Here is a 22,128-nt window from a genome sequence, read left to right on the forward strand (position 1 = left end):
CTGTTTTTGGCTATAATGATAAAATCATTGGCTTTTTTAAACGTAATGAAAAAGAACAGGAATAGAGCTATACAAAATTGATGTTTAATAATAATAATGTATTATGTACAAAGTTAAAACTTTACTATGTTAAAGAAGTAATTAAGCTACCTCAACTTATACTGTTTTTTTTGTATTAAAATGTAATCACAATTAATCAAAATGTTAACTATGAACTCTGTATAAATAATCGTAATATATACAAGATTCTTCTCAGAATATTTCAAACTTTTTTATCCAATTCACATAAACATTTTTTTTTATTGAACATACATCTTACATTTTTCAACATTATTTGTAAATTTACAATATTCTTAAGGCAACTTTGAGACAGAGTATTTAGTTCTGTCTCTGGATTAAGTCCGACCTTATACCGGGTCTACTCGGTTGCTTAATATCTATAGCTTAATCTACTTAACCTTCTTAACCTACTTAACCTACCTAACCTACTTAACCTACCTAACCTATTTAACCTACTTAACCGTATAACCTAACCAAGGCTTTTTATGTTAAGGTATGTATTAATGGCGTAAAATGTACTTTAGCCCCTGTTCGTATTGTCTTAATTGCTACCATTTTACATTTAATATCAGTTATTGGAATAGTTCGAAGCGTTGTTGAAATGTCATTTTCGTATCCAATATAGTTATAGATTTTATCGGAGGCAATAGGTGTAGTAAAGGCTTGAAAACGTCTTACCAAAGGATACCCATGTACAACGACTGATCCTGATTCCTCGATGGCTTTTTCGTACTTAACTATGATATTTCTTTTTGTTAAAAACCAAGAATCCTTAACATTTTTCCTTAACAAAAATCCTTGCCTAACTTGCAAAATTGTCTCATCCTTTTTTACTTTAAGTGTAGGATACGTCATACTTTCCTGGTTTCTTTGTGCTGCAGTGTCTATGTCTCGCAACAATATAATTTTTCCTATCGCTTGATGCAAACTTCGGTAGCCAGATTTTACTTAACTATGTTTGATTATTTGTAACATATTTTCACAGGAATGTGTTGACAAAGTAATCAGAGGGCCTAAATTGTTAACCTCTTCGTATACATGAAGCAAGAGATGAACATTACACACTAGATGTATGCGATCGTACACAACACTATAATCCTCAACAAATTTCCTCAACAATGTACCGGCATACTCCCACTGGTCCTTAAATGCCCATGATGATAATATAGTTATAGCGCAATATAATAATTTAAAATGTTCGTATGCTAGTCTACCTATTCTATCTTGCAAAACAACTATACCTGCGTAATGTAAAAAACTACCGAATTCAGTACCTTTCCAAAAGTGAAGATAATTAAGAGACCTAAACTTCCTATGAATTTCTGTGGGCAGCAGTATACTTATAAGCTCTTTTGATATTTCATCTATGTCTTCCTTGCACCATTTTTTAAAGGGGGCAAGAGCTCCTTCGACCCAGCCTAGCAGAAGCTTGAAAACAATACCCAATTGTATTAAATGTAATAAATCGCTAGTAGCTATACCTTTTATCATGTCGAACTTTTTTAGATCTGTAAGAGGGGTTTTACCTTTTCGATGGCCTGTAGAACTGGGTTTTTCTTCTCTAAATTCCTTATCTGTTCTTGGTGGAGCTGTTGTATCCTCGAAAATAACTTTTTTTGGTGTTTTTAGGGAAGTACCACAGCATTTACATTTTAAACACCCATGTACTCCGTTGTAGTAGTAAACTTCTGCAATAAAATTGTACAACGAAATTCATACACATTATTAAAATTAAAATAAAAGAGCGATTCCAATTACTCACGTTTAATAAATGCGCGTGCAGGCGAGTCAGCGATTATGATTCTAACCGAAACAGTTATTTTTTTGCCGTTTAGGTTCATTTTGTGATCATGTAGCCTATTTAGTTCCTCCACCAAAGGTCTCAGGAAAGGCTCAACATCGTTTGGTTTAGAAGTGCCGCAAAATATTCCAACCACCATAACAGGAACATTCGGCATATTGTGCAACTGCATTAGTATAGGCCACATCTGTATTGCGCTACGGTTATATATTGGTATTCCGTCCACTGAAAGATTCAGCTCAAACACATGCTCTAGTACGTCCACATCGCTGAATAAAAATAAAAGAAAATACTAACGTTAGAAAGGTATTACACGATTGCTTAAACAATAATTAGTTTACCGAAAATAATGTTGAAAACAACATTCAACGCCTTGGTACCACATTTCACCTCCACCTGGAACCTTAGTAATCTGCTCGCTGACGTTCACCGGAGCTTTCAGCAATGTCCTAACATCCTGTGGAAGAGATGAAAAAGCAGAAAGAGAAGACGCTTTTCGCAGTATTCCTAGTAAATTATTACTCCCGCTACGAGCAACTTTATTGCGAATAAACCATGTTCGCAAAGAGTCTCGTAGCTTCGCGCTTTCTGGATCAGTTTCCAGGCTCGCCTCCTCCAAAAACTCTGCCTCCAAAAACTCTCCCTCCAAATACTCTTCCTCTAAATACTCTTCGCCATCAGTATCTTCGTTGTGGATGGATCCTTCATCGCTAGCACGTTCGTCATCTGTATTGTTTTCGTCCAAATACTCCTCTTCCATTGATGCCACAGGACCTTCACAGGGTTCATTCATAGCAACATCTAAAATTAAACAATAAAAAGAGATGTTAGTTGATGTTTTGATTGATTTAAATCAAGCAAAACCATAATAAGTCAAGCAAATACCCTCGGCAGATTGCTGAGCTGCTGGCTGGCTACTTGGTCCGGCAGGATCATTTTGCAATGCCCACTCTTTTTCAAACTGCTCTTCCAGTTTCGCGGCTTTTTTTATAAAGCTCTCCACTTCGCTTTAACTTTTTCGGGAACATTTTCGACGACTAAATCTTCCGTCTGAAATGGCAAATAAAAAAAAAACAACACTTCTACGGATCTTTTAATGTTCAAAACAGTTTGGCTTTGTTGAACGAATTTTCGATGAGCAAAATCAATTTTGTTTTGCTTTGGCGCAACGTAAAATCGTTCAGCAATTTTTTATAACTTTATCACTCCTAAAACTGTAAAACGTTATAGAAAATTTCGAGATAAACGTAAATTGATTCGCAGAGCGACACATGCAGTTCGTGAACAACAACTGTTTTGGCGCTTTAAAATACCGCGGTTGAATGTCTCATCTCCATCGGGTATCCACATACACCACACAACCCCACACCTCACCATGCAGCACGCAGTTCAACTCACATGAGCAAGATCGGCAGCCGATCCAAAATCCGACCTCACTATCATGTGGTAAGGCATCTCATCCGATCGATGAAGCGCGCCAGATCGTCTCATGAGAAAATTTGGCGCTAGCCAGAATGCTCACCATACAAACTTCTGTAACTCACCATGCCGATGAGAAAGACAATGCTCGCTCAGTATGGAGGAGGCAGCCGAAGACAGCGTCTCAGTATGGAAACGTCAAGCTGTCATCGGGCTCGCTATAGTGAGATGCTGTCCGATTGTCATTTGGGATGTATTGACCTTGCCAACGCTTGGCCCATTTTTTCCAAACATGTTGATGAGAAAAAGATGGATCAAGTGCGGGCTAAGATCAATATGCTGAACATGATTTAAACACATTGATTACTTTAACTCATTCATTTACATCACAGCATAACTTTGGCAATATTATTAATAAAAAAACTGTGCACTGAACAGCGAAATGAAAGAGTCCATTTGCAAGTAAACAAACACACGCATCCACAAATATGTTTCACAACAAATGAACTTAAACACACAAGTTTTATAGCTTCCTTCGCACAATTAAACACATTTTGGGGAGATGCATGTTGAGTAAATGAATTACCCGTACTGTTGTGACAACAGCGTTTGTTATGGTTCTGGGGAACACCACAAAGGTAAAGAGGAAACTGTTGTAGAGTTCCACTGCTCGACAGGAGAAAACTCCATCGCGATTGAACCGCGATGGCGGGAGGTGGTGAGAGGATAAAAGGGCCGGAGGACGGACTCCCGGCCTCTTTTCGCGTCAGTTACTCGGAGAATAAAAAACTAATTTTGTGATTTTTCGCCACTAAGAAATATCTACGAAACTTTCTTTGAGTACCTTTTCGCAACATTTCCCAGAATTACTGCACTGTACGGACATTTTTTACTCAGTGATTCTTTTAAACGCACCAGCGTATGTAAATCTTTACTTTAGTGTTACGCAAAATCCGCACTTTAGACACTCTTAAAATCTAGTCGTTATTAAGTTAAGTGAACACTGTGCGGTTTTAAATAAGTGTCGTGACACGAACTCGCGATTGTCGAAATTTTATACGTTACACGCGCGGTATAATCTTGTGTAAGTCTCACCGTTGAGAGCAGCACGAACTCGCGAGTGACCTTTTTTTTTGGCAAACTGTGGAAACCCGTCGTTGCGGAAAATGGACGCAGGAGCAAATCAGGACGCAAGCTGTGAGGTGATTGAGTCACAGCAGCAGCATACGGAGGAAACGCCCCGGAACTCCCCAGAAAGGCGCGAAAGTGCCGGGGAAAATACTGTCTGGAAGGACGAAACAGCCTCGCAGCCCGCGGTATTACCCCGCGACCTGGAAGTAAGGAGAAAGCGGCTAGAGATCCGCAAGAAACAATTCGAACTCGAGAAAACTCGACAGGAGCTAGAGCTCGAATTGTTGGAACTGGAGCTGGAGGAGGAGATATCCGATCGCAACACCCGAGTAAGTGATTACGTGGAGAAGACGGAGGTCTGGCTGCATGACACGAAACGCGTCGGGAAGACCGCGATGGTTCAACGTGATGGCGGTGAGCGCCTAGGTCATTCACCTTCGACCCCAGCGGGTGCGATGCGGGTAGCTGCCGCACCTTCACGAGAGGAATGCGTGATAGCGAGCGTAAGCCGGGGTCAGCAACCCTCGACCCCAACGACGAACAGCACCCCTCCGGACTACGACCGAACCTTGGCGATAGACCAAGCCGCCGCCATGGAACGCGAATACGCGCAATGGAGGCGTGCGGTGGAAGTCAGCATCACGGAACACCGGGCCAAACAACTCAGCCAGGCTCACAAGTCAGGGGCAATGGCCGCAGCGGCGGCGCCCTACACTAGTTCGACGATGACACCGACAAGAACGCCGACTCCTAAATCGCAAGGTGCATCCGTGGGACTACCATTGACATCCAGTCAAAAGTCGGCGCGTGAAAACACTCCCAAAGAGCTGCCGGTATTTTCAGGGACGGTGGAACAGTGGCCCTTGTTCATCACCGCCTTTGAGCGATCCACGGCCGCGTGCGGGTTTACGGATGATGAGAATCTGATTCGACTCCAACAGGCGCTACGTGGACCTGCATTAGAGTCTGTGGATCACGTGCTTCTACTCCCGGATGGTCTAAAGGAAGTCTTAGACATTCTGCGGACAGAGTATGGTCGTCCCGACCTGATAGTGGACAACCTCGTGGATAAGGTGAGAAGGTTACCCCCAGTCAGAGCCGAAAGGCTCGATACCTTGGCGAACTTTGGCAAGGCAGTACGCAAGTTGTGCGCCACAATAAAGGCGTCCGGTTTAGAAGATTATAATTGCAACGTTGCATTGCTAAAGGAGTTAGTTGCAAAATTACCAGCCGAGAGACGCCTGGAATGGGCACGCTATAAGGTGAAGTTAGCGAGGAAGACCATAGAAGAATTCGGCAAGTGGTTTACCGAAATTGCGGTGGCCGCGAGTACCGAGGTTAACCCGTTCGAAAAACATACGCAACACACCGAAACGACGCGATCACAACCGGCGCGCCGACCGACCACACACTAACCACCACCACCTAAACGTTCACCGTACCACTACATGCGCGCTTTGCCACGATTCATGTCGCACACTCGTAGATTGTGCAAGGTTTCAGGAGCTAACGATCCAGGAACGTCGAGCTTACATTAACGAACATCGTCGGTGCCATATATGTCTCGGAACACACCGAGGCCCGTGTTTCGTCCGATCTCCTTGCGGCATGGACGGATGCCAGGCGAAACACCACCAACTGCTTCACGTAGAATGTGACACTACACAACGCAGCGGCAGCACACAACACGCACTGAACACTCACGTAAGCACTAAACCGAACTCAATCTTTCGTTACATACCTATCACGATATACGGCGGGAAGAAGGATGTCAACACTTACGCCTTCTTGGACGAAGGCTCTTCGGCGACGTTTATTGATCGAAGGTTGATCGATGAACTTGGTATTGAGGGCATTCCACATCCATTGTGCCTGAAATGGACTGGTACACTACACGCGAGGAGGCCAATTCGTTAATGGTGTCGCTGCGGATATCAGGCGTCTACAGGGGAGCTCCAACATACAATCTTCAAAAGGTGCACACGGTGAACGAGTTATCACTTCCAGCACAAACGCTACCGCTCGAGGAACTGGCCAAGAAATATTCACACTTAAGGGGCCTGCCGATAGCTTCTTATGCTGGAGTGAAGCCACGAATCCTGATCGGTATGGACAATATCTACCTGGGAAAACCGTCACGATGCGCTGAAGGGAGCTTCGACGAACCAATCGCCGCAAAGACGAGACTTGGATGGACTGTGTTTGGTCCATGTGCTACACCGACAACCGTAAGTAGAACCACGTACAATAACTTCCACTTATGTATCTGTAATGAGAATGGGGGGGAAAGCATTAACACAGCGTTGAAGGAATATTTTTCATTGGATTCTATGGGAATCAATACTCCCCGTAAACTGCTTTCCAAGGAAGAGCAGAGAGCCATTACTATGCTCAGTTCCGATACACGGTTACTACACGGTCGATACGAAACAGGATTGTTGTGGAAGTACGACAACGTACGCCTCCCCTGTAATCGAGAAATGGCTCTCCGTCGTCATGCGTGCCTGAAAAGAAGGATGAGCAAGGATCCAGTGTTAGAGACTGCCATAAATGCAAAAATGCGAGAGTATATCGAGAAGGGATACATTCGGCTGATGCCGGAACTAGAACTAGCAGAGAGAAGGGAAAGGGACTGGTATTTGCCAATTTTCCCCGTCTACAATCCGAACAAGCCCGGTAAACTTAGGATGGTGTTCGACGCTGCGGCGCAGGTACACGGAGCAAGCTTGAACACATTTTTGCTAACTGGACCAGATCAGCTAACTAGTTTGGTACAAGTACTGTACAGATTTCGCGAGTTTCGCACTGCAGTGACAGGCGACATCCGTGAGATGTTTTTCCAGGTGCGCATGAAGCCTGTCGATCAACGAAGCCAGCTGATCTTTTGGGACGATGGTAATAAATCGGACGGAGGTCCTAGCGTTTACGCCGTGTCAGTTATGACTTTTGGGGCCGCTTGCTCACCATCCAGCGCTCAATTCGTTAAAAACCTCAACGCGGAGAGGTTTGCCCAGCGATTCCCACGCGCAGTAGAGTGCATCAAACACGAGCACTATGTGGATGATATGTTGGCGAGCGTAGAAACAGTTGAAGAGGCTGTCACACTGGCAGAAAACGTACGCTTTATACACGCGCAGGGCGGATTCGAAATCCGAAATTGGCTATCCAACTCTAAGGAAGTTGTACAAAAGATGTGTTGGGGAGCTAATGACGAACTATCCATCGACATGAGTCGCGACAAAAGAACCGAAAAGGTTTTGGGTATGTGGTGGAATACATCGGACGATACGTTTACGTTCCGAATAACTCCACGCATAGATAAGAAGCTGCTAACATTAGAAAGACTACCATCAAAACGTGAAGTTTTGAGCACGCTGATGATGATCTACGACCCTTTGGGGCTCATTGGCCACTTTCTGATGTTCCTTAAGATTCTACTACAGGACTTATGGAGATCCGGTACGACTTGGGATAGCCCTGTCGATGGCGAATCCGGGAAAAAATGGAAGAAGTGGGTTGGACTAATGCCCGAACTAGAGAAAATCGTCATCAGACGGTGTTACAGAGGTATTACATCCGTCAATACAACAAACGTGCAGTTGCATGTTTTCAGTGACGCGAGTCAACATGGAATGGCTGTGGTGGTGTACTTACGGTACGAGGAAAACGGCGTCGTAGAATGTGCGATTGTAGGTTCCAAGACAAGGGTTGCTCCACTGAAGCTACTATCTATACCACGGTTAGAACTCCAAGCGGCAGTGATAGGAGCCAGGTTCGCAGATCACATAATGAAAGCGCATCGCCTGAAAATAACAAAAAGGATTTTTTGGACGGATTCGCGCAACGTTGTGAGCTGGATCCGCTCCGACCATAGACGATATAGTGCCTTCGTCGCATTTCGAGTGAGCGAATTAGTGGAAACAACGAACGTGGATGAATGGCGCTGGCTCTCCACCAAGGTTAATGTTGCCGACGACGGAACCAAATGGCAAGGGAATCCTGACTTGTGTTCATCCAGCAGGTGGTTCCGCGGTCCTGAGTTCCTCTGGGAGTCGGAAGATAAGTGGCCGGTTAATCCTGTCGACCCAGGTGAAACCTTGGAAGAATTTCGCCACAGTTTAATGCATCAAGTTGCAGATACCACCGTAGTTGATTTCGCGCGATTCTCGCGGTGGAAAAGATTGTTGAGGACGGTGGGTTACGTTCATCGTTTCATCGGGAACATGCGAAGGCACGTTCAACAGTTAGCGAAGATCAATGGTCCATTGACGCAGCAGGAATTGTTGGATTCCGAGCAGTCGCTGCTCATCTGGACTCAGGCCGATGGATTTTCATCGGACATTAAGCGGCTCAAGAGTGATGCGCAGCAAAATCATCCGTGGAAGAAGCCGATCGCTCGCGACAGCGTGTTGTATAAATTATCACCTATGATAGACGAAAAGGGGATATTAAGGGTGTGTGGGCGGTTAACTGAACGTTCTTTTGTAGAAGCATCATTGGCAAAACCGGCCATCTTACCGAGACGACATCACGTGACCGACTTAATCATCGGGGACTTCCATGAACGGTACTGCCATCGGAGCCACAGAACGGTGATAAACCAACTGCGTACACGTTACTACGTACCAAAGCTGCTGATGGAATTTAACCGGGTTCGACGTGGCTGTCAGCACTGCAAGGTGAAGAATGCTTTACCAAACTCGCCGTTGATGGGCAACATTCCTCGCCAGAGATTAGCCGTATCTCAAAGGGCTTTCACACATACAGGACTGGACTATTTCGGACCGATACCTGTGGTAGTGGGTCGACGCTCGGAAAAGCGCTGGGGAGCGCTGTTCACCTGTCTCACGACTCGTGCGATACACATCGAACTGGCCCATTCGCTAACTACTGCTTCTTGTATCCTAGCAATCCGTCGATTCATCGCTAGAAGAGGCTCACCGCGAGAAATTGTTAGTGACCGGGGCACTAACTTCATTGGTGCCGCACGAGAGCTCAACGATGCCCTGAAGGAAGTAGATGGGGTTGCACTGCAGTCGAGATTCAGCTCACCCGAGCTGAAGTGGAGTTTCAATCCGCCGGCCGCACCGCACTTTGGTGGATGTTGGGAGCGCCTGGTGCAATCAGTGAAAAAGATTTTATGTAATTTTAATTTACCACGTTTACCAACAGATGAAATACTACTAACCACGATGACGGAGATTGAGATGATGGTAAACTCCCGGCCGCTGACCTACATACCGCTCGATGATGACTTGGACTTTCCCATAACCCGAACCACCTACTGCTAAGCAGCTCAGACGGAAGAAAACCTACGGCGTTCTTCGATGACTCCCCGGCATCGATTAAATCGTCTTGGAGCGACACACAAAGGAATGCGGACCTTTTCTGGAAGAGGTGGATCGCGGATTATCTTCCTACACTTACCCGCAGATCGAAATGGTTTCATCCGGCACCGCGCATCAAGGTAGATGATGTCGTAGTGATTGTGGACGGAAATTTGCCGAGGAACAGTTGGCCGATGGGGAGAGTTTTAAGCGTAACTTGTGCAAGGGATGGGCAAGTCAGAAGAGCGACAGTGCAGACGGTAAACGGAATTTTAGAACGTCCGGCGACAAAAATTGCGGTTCTAGATGTAGGCGAAAAGGTTAAGTCGAGTGACGAGTCTAAAGAACAACAAGGGAGACCGCATGGGATTAATGACAGCAGTGGGGAACCGAGCGGGCAGAAACAAACGTCATAGGAGTGTAGCACCCAGGGGCGCTAAACTGATGGGGAGAATGTTGTGACAACAGCGTTTGTTATGGTTCTGGGGAACACCACAAAGGTAAAGAGGAAACTGTTGTAGAGTTCCACTGCTCGACAGGAGAAAACTCCATCGCGATTGAACCGCGATGGCGGGAGGTGGTGAGAGGATAAAAGGGCCGGAGGACGGACTCCCGGCCTCTTTTCGCGTCAGTTACTCGGAGAATAAAAAACTAATTTTGTGATTTTTCGCCACTAAGAAATATCTACGAAACTTTCTTTGAGTACCTTTTCGCAACAACCCTTGATGCCCTTTTCGATAGGAGTTTCTGAACAAAGTGCACATGGACAGGTATTTCTAAATCAGGAACTAAAATAGCAATGCATTCATTTAAAAATGTAGGAAATCTTTTTAAATGCGTAGGAAGTACTAACCTTGTGCCAGTCACAAATGAAACGGTGCGAGGTTTCTTTATGAATAGATTGAAACACGCATTAGAACGATCTAAGGCCAAAGGTTTACGCAAATCAACTAGCCGTAAAAGAAAATTAATATTAATTCTTGTCTACATTTAAGAAATATAAAACCTTTCATTTATTTGCCTTACTTACTACATACTACATACAGAAATATTATCTACACTATACGCAACTAATTTGCATTTAATATCGCCAGGATGACAAACTAGTTCGTTAGGATTTAAGCTCTTAAGATCGCCAAGAAAAATGTTTATAATTCTTGATGGAAATGGTGATAAAAAATAATCCGTCTTGTCGGTTATTTCTTGTCAAAGTATACTTATCTTTTTGTTGTTTTGTTCTGAAGACTTTGTGTATTTGACAATCTTATTGTCTTTTGTCATGTACCATTCGTTTCCGTTATCTTTACAAAGTATAAAATTTTTCATTTGCAAGATGGTATCCCCATTTGGTTTCGTTTTGGTTGATATGCAAAATTCTTTATGATTCATAGAACGTAAATCATGACTAAATGCTTCCAATTCCGATAGTCTATTTACTATTCGTTGAAGATGCTGATCTGCTTTGCGAAGATGTTTTTTAAACCTCCCAGAGCATTTTCAAAATCATAGGTGGAAATTGAAGGTAAAGGACCGAACTTTTGTACTTCTTTTGAGATCTGAACTAAGTTGTGCACATTACTGGTTAAAAATTTCTCTCCGTACATGTAAATAATTATTAACAACCGATTCGCACAGAAGGGGTTTTTTCCTTGTAATTGACGACAGAGGGCGACATGGTAAATGCTTAGTGTGGACAACGTCCAACACTGATCGGGCCGAGTACTCCCGAAGGCTCACGATCAGGGCTACGGGAGAGAAGAAAGTTCACTCTTTCGCCTTAGCCCGAGACAAGTGACGGATTTTTTAGCGTCTCTCAATAAAATTCTAACTTAAAGATAGCTTAAAAACGCTTGTTTTTATTAACAATAATTTACTGCGGGCGAAAGAAAGAGTGCTGTTTATAACGTCTCAACAGTACAGTTTACCGAAATCTTCAACATAAACCTTAAGCATTTCACCAGCGATTTTCCAATTAGAACGATAAACTTCAGAAGATAGCAAAACTATGGCACAAAACAAGAGTTTGAAGTGCTCATATTCTTTATCAGGCAAATTATCTTTCAAAATATAAATGCTAAGATAGTTAAAAAAAACTGTTGTAATGTGATCGAACGTACGCGGGGCCGTCGTGCACCGTTTTTGCGGGGAGTCAGTCTTTACTGACATGAGCTGAGGTCGAACGAACTATTCGAAGCGGACTGATTTGATCGTCCAGGCGATCATGGAAACCCGGAAGAAGTTTCCCTTACTGGAAATGTTGGAGTTTAGAAGCCTTACCTTGGGTAGGGGGACATAACTAAACTCTTGAAATAAGTTGGTACACGAAGTTTTTAGGAAGCGTAACGTCCTATCTTGGCAGTCCGAACGAATCTGACCTGCCACGGTCGGAATTGTTTTTATTTATACTCAATGGGTTTCGAAATATTGGTTTTGGAATGTGTTTTTGTCCTAATTAAAGGTTATTGATATGAGGTGGAATTTATTCATTCTATCGGAGTGAGGTGTCTGCCAATTTGTGCTTATGCTGCGATTTTAGTGTTTTTACAAAGGTTCTGGAAAGTTTCAACTGTTCTAGCCAAATAACGAGTGCGTTCGTCGATCATTGCCTACACTGCGCTTTTAGCAATAAGTTGCTATGCGTTCTCTGTTTGCCCACTTTGCTGCAGTAACGCTTGAATTGCTTATGTTGCGCGTTTCGGTTGTTTTCGATAAATTTCTCAATGGTTTTTTCTATGGATGGTATGGTCTAGGTATGTTGCTATGGTGTGGATTGATTTGCTGATGTAATATAATGAATGTGTTGCAATAGTGTGATTTGGCTTTCCGAAGTGTGTTACAATGTGTCTATAGCTGATAGTGTGTATTATAATAAGTTCTGTATAGCAGATATGCTACACCTCCTCCCTTTAGGAGAATAACGTAAATAATAAAATGATTGAAGTTATTCTTTTGATTTAATTAACCTGTTTTTGTGTACTGTAGATGATTTGTTGGTGGTTTTGTGTATTATGGTGCAGTTTGGTTCTTGTATATTTGTTATTGAAAATGGTCCAATATAAACGGGATCCAATTTCTTCCTATTTTCATTTGTTAAGTAAACTATGTCGCCTATCTCAAGTTTTAAGGAGTTGGTATTTTTATTTAGTATATTTTGCCTATTTTCTTTAGAGCTCACAAGGTTTTTCTGTGCTATTTCGTGTGATTTCTGTAATTTAAATTTCATTTCATTTAATATTGTTCAACATTATATACTGGCTCTATTTTGTTTTGGTAAATTTCTTGAGTTAGATTTGCTTTTCTGCCAAAAATTGATTCGTAAGGCGTATAACCTGTGTCTGCGTGTTCTGTGGTGTTATAAACAAATTCGTAAAATTTAATCCAGTCATCCCAGTCATCATGGTGCTCATTTACAAAGCTTCTAAGATATTAATTTAAACACCTGTGGTTTCTTTCTAGTGCTCCTATGGTTTGAGGATGGTATGCTGTACTGAACGTTTGTTTAATTTGTAAGATTTCTGTTATTTTGTTAAGGATTTCATTATTGTATTCTAAGCCTTGATCTGATTTAAGCTCTATAAAAGTTTCAAATGTTAATATGAAATTTTCTACTAATGCTGTGATAATTTTTTTGTTTTTTTTTGTTTTTTATTGTTTTTTTTTTAACATAATTTAACATGGATAAACTTTTGTTTATTATCTAAGGTGGATAGTATTTGATGTAAATTGATCTATTTGATGGTGTTAAAGTATTGGGAATATTTGAATATGGTTCATAATATTTTGATTTTGCCATATTGCAATTGTTAGTTTCATTGTTTGAGGACTCTGCGTTTATAGATTTCGTCATGGGTATCATGGAGATAATGGTATGCAATTGTTTTAGGAGCTCTTTTAGATATGTTTCGTAAGCAACAGTTTTTCTTGATTCATATGGTGTGAAATCATTCAATTTTCTAGTCTTTATTTCCTGGTAATGCAATTCATTGTTTGTTTCATTTATTTTCTTGGTTGTTTTGTGCTACGTTTTCTTTTCTTTTTATTTATTAGCTCAGTTGCATAAATATCTTTATCATTGATCTCTTTATTCCTTTTTACGTTATCTAGCAGGATTGTATCCTCTTTAACATTTTCCTCGAAAATATTTGTTTCGTTACTTTGAGTAACCGTTTTCTCTTTAGTGTATCTTTTTACTTTTTTAACTAAGCATATGTCACATTTGTTTACAAAATTTTTGATATCGTTATGCATATTATTCCACGTATATGTATCTCTTATTTTCTTATAAAGTTTGAACTGGCCTACGTGTCCTCCCGAAGGGGTCATGTGATAATCATTGATTATTCTCAGCCTATCATGTTCTGTTTCAACCCACCTACGTGGTGTATACAGTATGAATTCAAACTCGGTAATGGCTCTATTGGCTATTTCCTCAAGGGTTTGTTGAGAGTACTGAGAAAATATTTCATCGTTTAGTGACCAAGCTAGCTTCTTGTTTTTGAAGTTTTCAGCTATGTTGCAGATGTTGAGAAGAGCAAGCTCTAATGCTTGACTTTCATTTTTTCTGCTTTTGCGTAAGCTTTTCCTAAGACTTTCTTGTAGGTGCTGTTGCATACTTCAAATGTTAGTACGTTATTGGAAATACTGGTTCTAACCTTGAGTAGTTTCCTAGTTTTAGACGGTGTGTCTGTTGACCACATCGCTGGTTGATCGTACCAAATATCGATGGGTTTCTGAGGGATTATTTTGTTTGCCTCTTTAATCATGGTTGTAGTGTTTATCATGAGTGTTTTAGTTTTTTGTTCCTTTAAGGAATCTATTTTTGTATTGTTAGTTTCTTCTATCATAATGTTTGTTGGTATATGTGCTTTAAGTTCATTTGATGAAATAATTTTTTCTGAGTCGTTTCTGTACCATTTTGTTTCATGAATTGTTTCATTTTCAAATGATTTACTTCGCTCGGATTTGAAATTATACTTTTTATCATAACGGCCTGTTTTAAAGTTTAAATTTATATTTTCTTGCGCAAGGTAAACTTGATTGCTCGTTTGGTTAATATTTGTATAATCTTCGTTATTTTGATTATAAGTATGATATACCTTTCGTTGATTATTATCAGCGATGTAATAAAAGTTAAGGCTCTTATCTTCTTTAATTATTTTGTTTGTACCACTGTTGGATTCTTGATTCTGGTATGAGTTGAATTTGCATGACTTTTCTTTTTCATAGCTTTTAATCATATCTAGCATGTCAGAGATGCTTTCAAACTCTTTTATATCCAAAATAAGTTGGCTTTCTCGGCTGATACCTGTTTCCTTCAGTTTGGATATGACGTTTTGCTTTGTTAGCGCCTTTGCGCTGTTGAGCGTCATATTTTCTCTGATGTATGCTGCTTGTAATTGGTTGGCCAATTTATGTAGATTTTTGGCGAAAGCGTTGAAATTTTGAAATCTATCCTTTCTTAAGTCCCAAAATCTTTTGTGAGCTTTGGTGACTGAGACGGTGTATTTTCCTTTGATGGTAATAACTATTTCGTCAAAAGAGTTAGGAATTTCATTGAAAAGTTCTCTTGGTTCTGTCTCTAGCTTTGCAAGTAAGAGATTGATAGCTATTTGAGTATAATCTACTGGTATCATGCTCTTTACAGCATTGACTGTGTCAAGAAATTGAATCAATTCTGATTCTCTACCGTGGAATGTTTTCATACTTGTTAGTATGGAGAAACCAATGTTTGCCAGAATGAACGCCATTTTGCCTTCAAATATTTTTTTTTGTCAAGGTTGAATTCAATTCATGAATAGAATGGTATTTTATTCATATTTCATTCCTGTTCTAATAATGCAGATACTGTTTTGTAATATTTGCAATGACTACTACTGTTAATAGTCGTACTATTAATATTGGTTGTATCGTGGAATATTTGAAACACCGCAAACTCTAAAGTTTGCCTTATACACATTTTCCTTTAGCTTTGAATTTGCCATTTTAGCGATTTATAGTAATGTGGTTGAATAGCATGGACGCAACATAATTATTTTGTATATCATGTTGCCTTTTATTTCTATTAAGTTGCTTATTTCTATTAAGCAAAGGGATACGATCTTTGTCTGTTTTTGTCGATAAAAATTCATATTTACGATACCTTGTTTAAATACATAGCATGTATTAGTTGTTGCAGCTGCTGATGATGTATCGTCTTTCGGTGCTTGATGCGTAAACTCGTTGCTTTGTTCATTCTCGGAGATTGATGTGAAGTTTTACGATGTTGTCGTCGATCAGTCGTCGCTCGATGTCTTGTTGGGGTTGGATCACTTGTCCATTATTGCCTGCCAATCCAGATTGGGCAGTGGGCTCGTCTTGTATTTTCTTCTTCCACGTTGGGAACGGTTGTTCCATTCAATCATACTGGTTACATCTCGTAGTTACACCGTAGTCTCACCGTTCACTCTATCACCTTTCAGATGAACATCACTTTTACATACGTATCGTTAATGGTTTCACTACACTGTGTTTGTATGATGCTTCCATCGTTATTTGTTATTTCTCCTTACGTTGGGCTTTATGCGTTCTGTCTCACTTAAAGTTTGCTCTACTTTGCAAACCGATCGCCTAATTGTTTTTTATAACGTTGTTGCATTTTCGCTTGTCACAACACTTTTTTTTTATCGCACACAATTGGTGTTCACCAAACATTTATGTTTTCACTCCAAACGGCTCATCACTTATATTTTTGATGAATTGTCATTTTGTACTCTACACTGTACTTACTTTTGGTCGCTCATTCACCGTTATTGTTTTTTTTTTCATATATGGGTCACTTGTGCCAGCTGCGTTGTAGAATGTTCCATATAAATTTGCACATTTGACACTTTTTTTCATTTTTCGTGGCATGTCGCACATGATCACAATACTTTCAGGTGCGTTAACACGACACTGCTATACGTTACCGTCTCACATTGTTCTTGATTTTACTTAAACATCTGCCCGTCGATTGCAGATTATGGTCACGGTCGCCATGTAATGTGATCGAACGTACGCGGGGCCGTCGTGCACCGTTTTTGCGGGGAGTCAGTCTTTCCTGACATGAGCTGAGGTGGAACGAACTATTCGAAGCGGACTGATTTGATCGTCCAGGCGATCATGGAAACCCGGAAGAAGTTTCCCTTACTGGAAATGTTGGAGTTTAGAAGCCTTACCTTGGGTAGGGGGACATAACTAAACTCTTGAAATAAGTTGGTACACGAAGTTTTTAGGAAGCGTAACGTCCTATCTTGGCAGTCCGAACGAATCTGACCTGCCACGGTCGGAATTGGTTTTATTTATACTCAATGGGTTTCGAAATATTGGTTTTGGAATGTGTTTTTGTCCTAATTAAAGGTTATTGATATGAGGTGGAATTTATTCATTCTATCGGAGTGAGGTGTCTGCCAATTTGTGCTTATGCTGCGATTTTAGTGTTTTTACAAAGGTTCTGGAAAGTTTCAACTGTTCTAGCCAAATAACGAGTGCGTTCGTCGATCATTGCCTACACTGCGCTTTTAGCAATAAGTTGCTATGCGTTCTCTGTTTGCCCACTTTGCTGCAGTAACGCTTGAATTGCTTATGTTGCGCGTTTCGGTTGTTTTCGATAAATTTCTCAATGGTTTTTTCTATGGAAGGTATGGTCTAGGTATGTTGCTATGGTGTGGATTGATTTGCTGATGTAATATAATGAATGTGTTGCAATAGTGTGATTTGGCTTTCCGAAGTGTGTTACAATGTGTCTATAGCTGATAGTGTGTATTATAATAAGTTCTGTATAGCAGATATGCTACACCTCCTCCCTTTAGGAGAATAACGTAAATAATAAAATGATTGAAGTTATTCTTTTGATTTAATTAACCTGTTTTTGTGTACTGTAGATGATTTGTTGGTGGTTTTGTGTATTATGGTGCAGTTTGGTTCTTGTATATTTGTTATTGAAAATGGTCCAATATAAACGGGATCCAATTTCTTCCTATTTTCATTTGTTAAGTAAACTATGTCGCCTATCTCAAGTTTTAAGGAGTTGGTATTTTTATTTAGTATATTTTGCCTATTTTCTTTAGAGCTCACAAGGTTTTTCTGTGCTATTTCGTGTGATTTCTGTAATTTAAATTTCATTTCATTTAATATTGTTCAACATTATATACTGGCTCTATTTTGTTTTGGTAAATTTCTTGAGTTAGATTTGCTTTTCTGCCAAAAATTGATTCGTAAGGCGTATAACCTGTGTCTGCGTGTTCTGTGGTGTTATAAACAAATTCGTAAAATTTAATCCAGTCATCCCAGTCATCATGGTGCTCATTTACAAAGCTTCTAAGATATTAATTTAAACACCTGTGGTTTCTTTCTAGTGCTCCTATGGTTTGAGGATGGTATGCTGTACTGAACGTTTGTTTAATTTGTAAGATTTCTGTTATTTTGTTAAGGATTTCATTATTGTATTCTAAGCCTTGATCTGATTTAAGCTCTATAAAAGTTTCAAATGTTAATATGAAATTTTCTACTAATGCTGTGATAATTTTTTGTTTTTTTTTTGTTTTTTTATTGTTTTTTTTTAACATAATTTAACATGGATAAACTTTTGTTTATTATCTAAGGTGGATAGTATTTGATGTAAATTGATCTATTTGATGGTGTTAAAGTATTGGGAATATTTGAATATGGTTCATAATATTTTGATTTTGCCATATTGCAATTGTTAGTTTCATTGTTTGAGGACTCTGCGTTTATAGATTTCGTCATGGGTATCATGGAGATAATGGTATGCAATTGTTTTAGGAGCTCTTTTAGATATGTTTCGTAAGCAACAGTTTTTCTTGATTCATATGGTGTGAAATCATTCAATTTTCTAGTCTTTATTTCCTGGTAATGCAATTCATTGTTTGTTTCATTTATTTTCTTGGTTGTTTTATGCTACGTTTTCTTTTCTTTTTATTTATTAGCTCAGTTGCATGAATATCTTTATCATTGATCTCTTTATTCCTTTTTACGTTATCTAGCAGGATTGTATCCTCTTTAACATTTTCCTCGAAAATATTTGTTTCGTTACTTTGAGTAACCGTTTTCTCTTTAGTGTATCTTTTTACTTTTTTAACTAAGCATATGTCACATTTGTTTACAAAATTTTTGATATCGTTATGCATATTATTCCACGTATATGTATCTCTTATTTTCTTATAAAGTTTGAACTGGCCTACGTGTCCTCCCGAAGGGGTCATGTGATAATCATTGATTATTCTCAGCCTATCATGTTCTGTTTCAACCCACCTACGTGGTGTATACAGTATGAATTCAAACTCGGTAATGGCTCTATTGGCTATTTCCTCAAGGGTTTGTTGAGAGTACTGGGAAAATATTTCATCGTTTAGTGACCAAGCTAGCTTCTTGTTTTTGAAGTTTTCAGCTATGTTGCAGATGTTGAGAAGAGCAAGCTCTAATGCTTGACTTTCATTTTTTCTGCTTTTGCGTAAGCTTTTCCTAAGACTTTCTTGTAGGTGCTGTTGCATACTTCAAATGTTAGTACGTTATTGGAAATACTGGTTCTAACCTTGAGTAGTTTCCTAGTTTTAGACGGTGTGTCTGTTGACCACATCGCTGGTTGATCGTACCAAATATCGATGGGTTTCTGAGGGATTATTTTGTTTGCCTCTTTAATCATGGTTGTAGTGTTTATCATGAGTGTTTTAGTTTTTTGTTCCTTTAAGGAATCTATTTTTGTATTGTTAGTTTCTTCTATCATAATGTTTGTTGGTATATGTGCTTTAAGTTCATTTGATGAAATAATTATTTTTCTAATAATTCTGTACCATTTTGTTTCATGAATTGTTTCATTTTCAAATGATTTACTTCGCTCGGATTTGAAATTATACTTTTTATCATAACAGCCTGTTTTAAAGTTTAAATTTATATTTTCTTGCGCAAGGTAAACTTGATTGCTCGTTTGGTTAATATTTGTATAATCTTCGTTATTTTGATTATAAGTATGATATACCTTTCGTTGATTATTATCAGCGATGTAATAAAAGTTAAGGCTCTTATCTTCTTTAATTATTTTGTTTGTACCACTGTTGGATTCTTGATTCTGGTATGAGTTGAATTTGCATGACTTTTCTTTTTCATAGCTTTTAATCATATCTAGCATGTCAGAGATGCTTTCAAACTCTTTTATATCCAAAATAAGTTGGCTTTCTCGGCTGATACCTGTTTCCTTCAGTTTAGATATGACGTTTTGCTTTGTTAGCGCCTTTGCGCTGTTGAGCGTCATATTTTCTCTGATGTATGCTGCTTGTAATTGGTTGGCCAATTTATGTAGATTTTTGGCGAAAGCGTTGAAATTTTGAAATCTATCCTTTCTTAAGTCCCAAAATCTTTTGTGAGCTTTGGTGACTGAGACGGTGTATTTTCCTTTGATGGTAATAACTATTTCGTCAAAAAAGTTAGGAATTTCATTGAAAAGTTCTCTTGGTTCTGTCTCTAGCTTTGCAAGTAAGAGATTGATAGCTATTTGAGTATAATCTACTGGTATCATGCTATTTACAGCATTGACTGTGTCAAGAAATTGAATCAATTCTGATTCTCTACCGTGGAATGTTTTCATACTTGTTAGTATGGAGAAACCAATGTTTGCCAGAATGAACGCCATTTTGCCTTCAAATATTTTTTTTTGTCAAGGTTGAATTCAATTCATGAATAGAATGGTATTTTATTCATATTTCATTCCTGTTCTAATAATGCAGATACTGTTTTGTAATATTTGCAATGACTACTACTGTTAATAGTCGTACTATTAATATTGGTTGTATCGTGGAATATTTGAAACACCGCAAACTCTAAAGTTTGCCTTATACACATTTTCCTTTAGCTTTGAATTTGCCATTTTAGCGATTTATAGTAATGTGGTTGAATAGCATGGACGCAACATAATTATTTTGTATATCATGTTGCTTATTATTTCTATTAAGTTGCTTATTTCTATTAAGCAAAGGGATACGATCTTTGTCTGTTTTTGTCGATAAAAATTCATATTTACGATACCTTGTTTAAATACATAGCATGTATTAGTTGTTGCAGCTGCTGATGATGTATCGTCTTTCGGTGCTTGATGCGTAAACTCGTTGCTTTGTTCATTCTCGGAGATTGATGTGAAGTTTTACGATGTTGTCGTCGATCAGTCGTCGCTCGATGTCTTGTTGGGGTTGGATCACTTGTCCATTATTGCCTGCCAATCCAGATTGGGCAGTGGGCTCGTCTTGTATTTTCTTCTTCCACGTTGGGAACGGTTGTTCCATTCAATCATACTGGTTACATCTCGTAGTTACACCGTAGTCTCACCGTTCACTCTATCACCTTTCAGATGAACATCACTTTTACATACGTATCGTTAATGGTTTCACTACACTGTGTTTGTATGATGCTTCCATCGTTATTTGTTATTTCTCCTTACGTTGGGCTTTATGCGTTCTGTCTCACTTAAAGTTTGCTCTACTTTGCAAACCGATCGCCTAATTGTTTTTTATAACGTTGTTGCATTTTCGCTTGTCACAACACTTTTTTTTTATCGCACACAATTGGTGTTCACCAAACATTTATGTTTTCACTCCAAACGGCTCATCACTTATATTTTTGATGAATTGTCATTTTGTACTCTACACTGTACTTACTTTTGGTCGCTCATTCACCGTTATTGTTTTTTTTTCATATATGGGTCACTTGTGCCAGCTGCGTTGTAGAATGTTCCATATAAATTTGCACATTTGACACTTTTTTTCATTTTTCGTGGCATGTCGCACATGATCACAATACTTTCAGGTGCGTTAACACGACTCTGCTATACGTTACCGTCTCACATTGTTCTTGATTTTACTTAAACATCTGCCCGTCGATTGCAGATTATGGTCACGGTCGCCATGTAATGTGATCGAACGTACGCGGGGCCGTCGTGCACCGTTTTTGCGGGGAGTCAGTCTTTCCTGACATGAGCTGAGGTGGAACGAACTATTCGAAGCGGACTGATTTGATCGTCCAGGCGATCATGGAAACCCGGAAGAAGTTTCCCTTACTGGAAATGTTGGAGTTTAGAAGCCTTACCTTGGGTAGGGGGACATAACTAAACTCTTGAAATAAGTTGGTACACGAAGTTTTTAGGAAGCGTAACGTCCTATCTTGGCAGTCCGAACGAATCTGACCTGCCACGGTCGGAATTGGTTTTATTTATACTCAATGGGTTTCGAAATATTGGTTTTGGAATGTGTTTTTGTCCTAATTAAAGGTTATTGATATGAGGTGGAATTTATTCATTCTATCGGAGTGAGGTGTCTGCCAATTTGTGCTTATGCTGCGATTTTAGTGTTTTTACAAAGGTTCTGGAAA

At 39.6% G+C, this 22,128-nt stretch overlaps 1 protein-coding gene across 6 annotated transcripts; it reads right to left on the minus strand.

Annotated features, from left to right (window-relative positions):
- Nucleotides 1-310: 310 nt before the first annotated feature.
- Nucleotides 311-9,683, minus strand: LOC121595427. 6 transcript variants are annotated; one of them, XM_041919410.1, is made up of 9 exons: nt 9,600-9,683; nt 9,203-9,525; nt 8,930-9,083; nt 8,066-8,836; nt 6,153-6,915; nt 2,747-2,911; nt 2,203-2,662; nt 1,823-2,130; nt 311-1,748 (listed from the first exon to the last, which is right to left on the minus strand). In XM_041919410.1, exons 7-9 carry the CDS (start codon nt 2,652-2,654, stop codon nt 1,009-1,011), a joined length of 1,500 nt encoding a protein of 499 aa, XP_041775344.1. In that variant the 5' UTR covers nt 2,655-2,662; nt 2,747-2,911; nt 6,153-6,915; nt 8,066-8,836; nt 8,930-9,083; nt 9,203-9,525; nt 9,600-9,683; the 3' UTR covers nt 311-1,008. The 6 variants fall into 6 exon arrangements, with proteins under 6 accessions (XP_041775344.1, XP_041775345.1, XP_041775346.1 ...); XM_041919411.1 differs by having other exon boundaries at nt 8,066-8,214; nt 8,281-8,836; nt 8,930-9,525; XM_041919412.1 differs by having other exon boundaries at nt 6,535-6,915; nt 8,930-9,525.
- Between the last annotated feature and the right edge of the window lie 12,445 nt (nt 9,684-22,128).

This window comes from Anopheles merus, chromosome 3R (assembly GCF_017562075.2).
Source record: "Anopheles merus strain MAF chromosome 3R, AmerM5.1, whole genome shotgun sequence".
In the NCBI taxonomy this organism is placed as follows: Eukaryota; Metazoa; Arthropoda; class Insecta; order Diptera; family Culicidae; genus Anopheles; species Anopheles merus.

What these genes read in the sequence shown, in the direction of transcription:
- LOC121595427 (XM_041919410.1), bottom strand. Translation starts at nt 2,654, where the DNA reads ATGAATGAACCCTGTGAAGGTCCTGTGGCATCAATGGAAGAGGAGTAT. An exon ending in TGTTTTCAACATTATTTTCG is followed by an intron (nt 2,131 to 2,202) that starts GTAAACTAATTA and finishes ATTTTTATTCAG; the next exon opens with CGATGTGGACGTACTAGAGC. An exon ending in TGCACGCGCATTTATTAAAC is followed by an intron (nt 1,749 to 1,822) that starts GTGAGTAATTGG and finishes ATTTTATTGCAG; the next exon opens with AAGTTTACTACTACAACGGA.